The 7120-nt window shown below is 21.1% G+C and overlaps 1 protein-coding gene across 1 annotated transcript; it reads left to right on the forward strand. All coding sequences in view use genetic code 6, as the record gives it.

Annotated features, from left to right (window-relative positions):
• Positions 1 to 770: 770 nt before the first annotated feature.
• TTHERM_01125310 (transmembrane protein, putative) lies at positions 771 to 6553 on the forward strand (the record flags this gene model as incomplete). Its single annotated transcript, XM_001030159.2, has 3 exons — positions 771 to 4973; positions 5025 to 6273; positions 6323 to 6553. 3 exons carry the CDS (start codon positions 771 to 773, stop codon positions 6484 to 6486), a joined length of 5616 nt encoding a protein of 1871 aa, XP_001030159.2. The 3' UTR covers positions 6487 to 6553.
• Positions 6554 to 7120: the final 567 nt, after the last annotated feature.

A 7120-nucleotide genomic window follows, 5' to 3' on the forward strand; every position in this document is an offset into this window, starting at 1 on the left:
GTTAAATTTTTTCACTGTTCTAATAGAAACTTAAGTAGATATAAATAGAAATATTACTTACATCAGTAATCTTGACTACATAAATGATAGTTCAGATATATATACTTAAAGCTAAATTAACTTAGAAAATGGCTTAAAATATTTTGGTGGTGAAACAGGAATTACATATGTGAATAAAATAAAATTATAGAAATACTCTTAATTAATAACTTAACAAATGATACCTCAACTTGATTCGGCTGATTAATTTTAAGAAGTCATCCAAAGTACATAAGTTGGTTTATATTTTATTAGAACTAAAAATAAAATATTTTCTTTTGATATGTTTACTAATAAACTGATTGAGGAAATAGTTCCCAAAAAAATAGAAGGTGGTATTCCATTTACATCTTTTAAGTTGATTAATAATAATTAAATATTAATATGCTCAAATTATTAACAAGTCCTATTGGTAAATTATGTAAATGGTTAGAATAATAAATTTTATTTTTAAAATATGAATTAAATAAATGATTTTCTCTTTGAAAATTAAACAGACTAATTTTATATTTATGGTTCAAGCTTCTATTTACTAAATAAAGATTTAAGCTATAATTCCACAATTTCTGAGGAAAACAAAAATATTTTATTTTAGAAATGTAAAAATTCATTACAATTAATATTTTGTATTACATCTAATCAAATATTTATGATAATTGACAAGCATACAAATAAAATTATTTAAAATATACAAATATTTGGTTTGACTAGTCTAATTTCGATGGGTTTAGATGAAACTTATAATAATATTTACCTTTACAGTAAATAAATTTAAGTGTATAGCTTTAATGGAATTTTTAAAGAAGCTTATTAAACTACAAATACTGATCAATTTATTTCCTCAAAACCTCACTCTTAGTTTATGGTATTCTAATCCTATGAATGTAATTTATTAATTAATTAATTTATAAAAACTAAAATATATTTATTATATAAATATTTTAGGTATTTACTTTGTAAATCGGATTACTTTATAATTAATGCCTAATTTTATTCCTGGACCTTCTGGATCATTTATAAAAAGTTATGTGTATATCGACTTTTTATAATAAATAATATTATATCCAACAGGTACATCGTTTTCTTAGCTCTATATTTATGATATTAATACATTATAAAATATTGCCTAAATTTCAGGAGCTTTTTCTTCTAATTAAATCGGAGATATTTTGGATATAACATATGATATAGATTCATCTTAATTTATGTACTTGGATACATATGGTAATTTTTATGTTTATGATTTATATTCAAATTATCCAGTCTAGAATATATTTAAAATTTCTGAAATTTTTGATAGAAACGAAACTCTTGTTGGTTATTCTTATGATCGGGTAAATAATAATGTATTAGTTTTTAGTACAAATACAATATATTAAATTGATTATAGTATTTCTGGAGTTGAATACGTATCTCAACTTAATGAAGCAAACCAATTATTTGCAGCAATTCCTATAAGTAATTAGTAAATAGATTACTTGATATTTAATGATGATAATGTTATATTTAGATACTCCTAAAGCTTCATCAAATTTGAGTTTGAATTAAATAATTCTTAAATTAAAGATATAAAATATTATAGTAATACTGATACACTAGTCATCGGTTTATCAGATTAGATACTACTATACTAATAATACCAGTAATATAAACTAAAAAATTAAATCGCTAATATTCAGTAAATCAAATCAGTAAGTTTTTATAAATTTATAATAGAAAACATAGTACTGACTTATGATAAAAAAATAATTCATTTTGATATTTTAACATCAAAAGTTCTACATACAATTTAGTTTAATAGCTCTTAGTTTGTTACAAGTTATTAAATAAATTAGTCTTAAAATATTTTAGTAGTAGGTTTTAGTAATGGGCAAGTATTATAATATAACTTACTTGATTAATCTCTATAATTTTATTAAATCTAAAATTCGGATTTAATAAATAATTCTATTATAAAAATTATAATTTGTGAAAGTTAGTAATTATCATAACAAGTTTATGCAGTTTCTAACGGAGGAGTACTATTAGTAATAGATTTATCAAATAAAAATTTAATTTAAGAAGTGAATTTGATTACTTTAGTAAATGAAGATTCTCAATAGATTTTGTAAAGTTTCTCGTTTGACTCTACTTATTTAAGATATTTATTTGCTTTTAGAGGATAAAAAAAAGCATATGTTTGGAATATCACTAATAAATAAATAGAAAAGTATTTAATATAGACAAATTAAGAAGATAACTAAATACGATTAACTCAAAAGTTTATAATAACTTCATGTATTTCCCAACTAAATATTTACTGTTTATCTTCAAGAATATCTTTAATAACAGTTATTAAAAGAAATCTTGTGGATGACCAAATAGTTGACTATACAGTTGTTAATGATTATATTATTGCTATTTTTTTTATTGGAAAATATGAAGTGTTTTTGATTCAAGGAAGCACAAGCTTGTTAATATCTTAGCAGTTTTATAACTATCCTAGAATGTTAGGTTATATTTATGATTTTTCAAACAATTTTTTAAAGATATACGGACTTCATTAAACAGGAGTGTTTGAAAATAATTATAGTCTAGATATCTATGTAAGTTAAAATATTAATGACTGCTCCATCTTGATTTCTAGTAATGAATTAGAATAAATTAAACTATTAGTGTCTTCTATAACTCCTAAACAATAAATAATTTATACAAAATATGGCTCATAAACAGTAAATTAGAATGATTGGTCAAACTAAATTTATTTATAAATACCAGGTAACTATCTAAAAAATGTTTATTAATATGCTTATTAAACAAACAATAATATTTCTAAATTTTTAGTTTCTCCATTTGACTCATAATAGAATAATCTAAATTTTTATAATGATACTTTTAGCTAATTTTATCTCTAAGTATTAGAACTATCTGGTTTCTAAATTATCCTATAGAATGAAACATTTCAAAATATTGATATTGTTTAAAATTAAATAACAAAATAAGTAATATTTTAGAATGTCAATATAAGCAGTTAGTGTATAGATACTAATTAAATTCAAATATCTAATGTATAGAAGGTTATTTTTCAAAATATTCAAATTTAGTAATTGAAGTTGTGTAATAGCACTTATTAATAACAAAAAAGCTCTCTTTTTTACTTTTATAATATTTCAGAAATCTTTATCTATAATCTAAATGTTTTTAAAATTAATTTAACCTCATTATCTTATGTGTCACTTTTCTCATTTACTAATGTTGATAGTATTATGCTGGATGATATAAATATTTTTTCCAATACTAATCTTTAGTTACTATCTTCATTCTAATAAATAAATACCATCAATATTTCTAATTTGTAAATAATCTCAAATTTAATTGATAATTAAAACAAAATCTTAGATAATATTTCTCTGATCATGTTTTTTGGATGTCAAAAAATTGCAATTACAAATTCATTGATTTAGTCTAATAGTTAACTGCCAATAATTTATTCTTTTAGCAATTTTACATAAAATGATCAATAAATAATATTGATAAGTGATGAAATATCTTTTTCTCAAGTACAAATATAACTAAATAAATTACCTCAACAATAAATTATACTATTGCAAAGTTCATTTGTGCAAATAACAAATCTCATTTATTAATAAAATTATGGAAGCTTTTAAATTAAAAGTTCAAAATAAGCAAAGATTTAAGTTAGCAATTTTACTTAAAATTAAGCTTAAGATGGAGGAGCTATTTATTTTAAAAATATTTTGAATAAAATAGAAATTGTTTAATCTTTTTTTATGGAGAACTCTGCTTTAGGAAGTGGAGGAGCTTTAATATTTGAGAATATTAATAGTTGCTATTTATTATTTGATAAAATTACTTAAATTAGTAAAAATAAAGCTTTAATTGGAGGAGGTTTAAGAATTATTTAAACTGATGGCAATTAATTGAAAATACCTTAGCAGTTTCCTTTTTATAAAAATGTTTTCTAAAACAAAGCTGATTTATACGGAAATGATTCAGCAACTTATCTTTAAAATATATCCGTTGAGAATTTTAATGATTAAGCAACGCAAAATGGCTACTATTTTGCATTAAATTAAAATAGTTCAATAATCCCTACTGATTTATAGAAAAACTATTAAAAATTCATAAATATTAAAAATTTTTAAAGTGGAGGTAATTTATAATTAAAGATTTTTATTTTAGACAACTATTAGAGATATTTTTCTTTTTCTAAAGATGATTTACAACAAAATATGTATCCTGATAGTATTGGTCAAGAAATTTAGAATATTTAAATATAAGTAGAGGCTTTAAATTAAGATAAAACCTAACTTATTGGAGAAAAAATCATTAACTATATATAATATAATTAAGTAAGCTAATGTTTTGAATTAACAAGCCTCTAAATATTAGGAATAATAAATACATATTAATATTTTTCAATTAGCTTTAATATAAATTAAAACTCTATAGACAAGTATTAAATATTAGTTTCTATTGATTTTAGAAAATGTATAAAAGGAGAGATCGTCTAATAGATTAGTAAGTATATTATGGTTTGTAAATCTTGCTTATTAGGAACTTACTAGCTTATTGATCCTACCACTTTGTATCAATAATCTTTAAATGATCCTAATATAAAAAACGAATGCAAAAACTGTCCTGCATCTGCTCTTACTTGTTAAGGAAGTAACATACAGCTAAAAAATGGATTTTGGAGATAAAATAATTTAACAGATCAGATTATTCCCTGCGATTCATCGATAGGTTAGTGTTAAGCTCAAAACCCTTAAAGCATTAATTATTGCATACAAGGTTACATTGGTCCAATTTGTTAACAATGTGATATTTTAGGAGAAGTATGGAATGGAAATCGTTATACATAGTCTCTCACAAAAGGTGTATGCAAAATATGTGATACTCTAGCTATCTAATGGCTTTACATAATAGTTAAAGTAGTATTATTAGAGATTTATTTTATCTATACACTTTTTATATTTATAAAGTAATTTAAGCATGTTTAGACATGCTATTATCTTAGAGCTATGAAAATACTACCAATAAGTAGGAATAGTATAAGAGATTATTCTGGCTTCTATATTAAGATTCTTATAAGTTATTACCAAATATCTTCTTTGATCATACCGTAGCCGAAAGCTATACCTATAAATTTAAATGTATTGGGTGATATTGTAGGAGAAACAGGTAGATAGCTTTCACTAGGTATAGATTGTATTTTCGGTGCTCATGTGATAAAAAGTACAAGTTATATACTGTTTAAAAGTCTTACCTAATTTTTACTTCCTTTGATTTTGCTTATAACTGTTCCTGCTATTATTAAAATATAACAAGAGTTCACAAATATAACTCCAAAGATATATCACTATTTTACTTTTTTGCAAATTAATTTTATTTTCTTCTAGATTAGTCAAATAGCTTATTTTTCAAAAGCCTTAACATGTGTATAAATAGGAGATTAATAATATAACTCTATAGATCTTTCAGTCCCATGCAAAGATAAAACTACTTCTTAATTTTTATACCTATTTTCATTACTAGTTTTATGCTTCTGGACTCTTTATCCATTAATATTTTTATGGTTAATATATAGGAAATAATAAAAATTGAATGAATGCATAACTATTTACTCTTATGGTTATTACTATAGTGAACTAAAAAATCAATTATACTATTGGGAATTCGTGAGAATTTATTTGAAAATTATAACCATATATATCTATAGTTTCCTTTTCAATAATACTGTCAGTCTTTGGACTATTACTATAATGTTTAGTTACTATTGTAGAGTTATTTCTTATAAAAATCCTTTTATTTCAATTAACCTGCAAAAAAGTGAAAAAGCAGCTTTTACTCTAATGATAATAAAAATATACTTATATATTTTATAAACCTATTATAGTAATCTCTAAATAGCTATAGAGATTACATAAATTGCTATTGATTACTTTTTCTTTTTCTATCATTTCGTTCTAGTAGTTATATTCAAAGTTACAAACTAATAGTCGATTTTAGGTAAGGGATTGAGATTTATTTTTAAAATATTACTCTCAAAATAACTATTTGAAAAAATTTCATAATATCATACAATAAATTTTAAAACATATATTAGATGGAAGTTCATTAATAAAAACATCAAATTTTTATTAAAATCAAAAATAAATCCAAAGTAAAAAGCAAATTCCAAACAATTAAAAGATACTTAATAAACTCCAATAAAAAAAAGTGAGATCATGTGTAATTTTTTTATTTAAATTAATAATTATTTATTTATTTATTATTTAAGTTTTTAAGAACAAATATTCTTCCAAGGATAAATCATTTATCATAGGAACTCCTTTGAATTAGTCTAGATAAAATTTTTTAAGGTTGTAGCATGAGTAATCATCATTGAATTAAACTTAAATGTAGATTTCATAAAAAAGTTCCATACATAAAGATTTTATTTGAACTTGCTTTTTATTATAATAAATATAAAGTATATAAAAAAGTAGAGAGTAAATCAGATGTATCATTTAAAATTATAGATATTATATTTGTAATAAATTTGTTTATTAAGTAATATTTTGCTCTATTGACCAAAATATTTTTTATTAGTAGTGTTTGCATTTTTTTATTAGTATAAACATTAAAACTATTTTTATTAATTGCATCTAAATTGATAATGATAACAATTTTAAATCTTTTTCAACTAATATAATATCTTATTGAATATAAAAAAAGCTAATATAATTCAAAATTATCTTTGAGAAGTAGATCAGAATATTTATTTTATAAAAAATTTAAATATTCCAAAATTTAAAATATATAATTTAAAATTATTTATAATATTGCTAATCTTTACATTTCAAACTTAAAAATTAATTTTATATTGATTATAAATAGCATAATTATTTAATTAGATAACTTATTTTTGTATTATTTAAATAAACACGAAACTTTATAAAATTTATTATTTTTTTAATTTGTAATTCTTTGATTTTTAGCATTTTTATATTAATAAAAATATTTATTTATCTAAATTTTTAATTTAAATATTTTATTTAGTTATTTAATTATAAAATAAATTTATTTTTAATAGGAA

The sequence above is a fragment of the Tetrahymena thermophila genome, assembly GCF_000189635.1.
Source record: "Tetrahymena thermophila SB210 genomic scaffold scf_8254380, whole genome shotgun sequence".
NCBI classification, from domain to species: Eukaryota; Ciliophora; class Oligohymenophorea; order Hymenostomatida; family Tetrahymenidae; genus Tetrahymena; species Tetrahymena thermophila.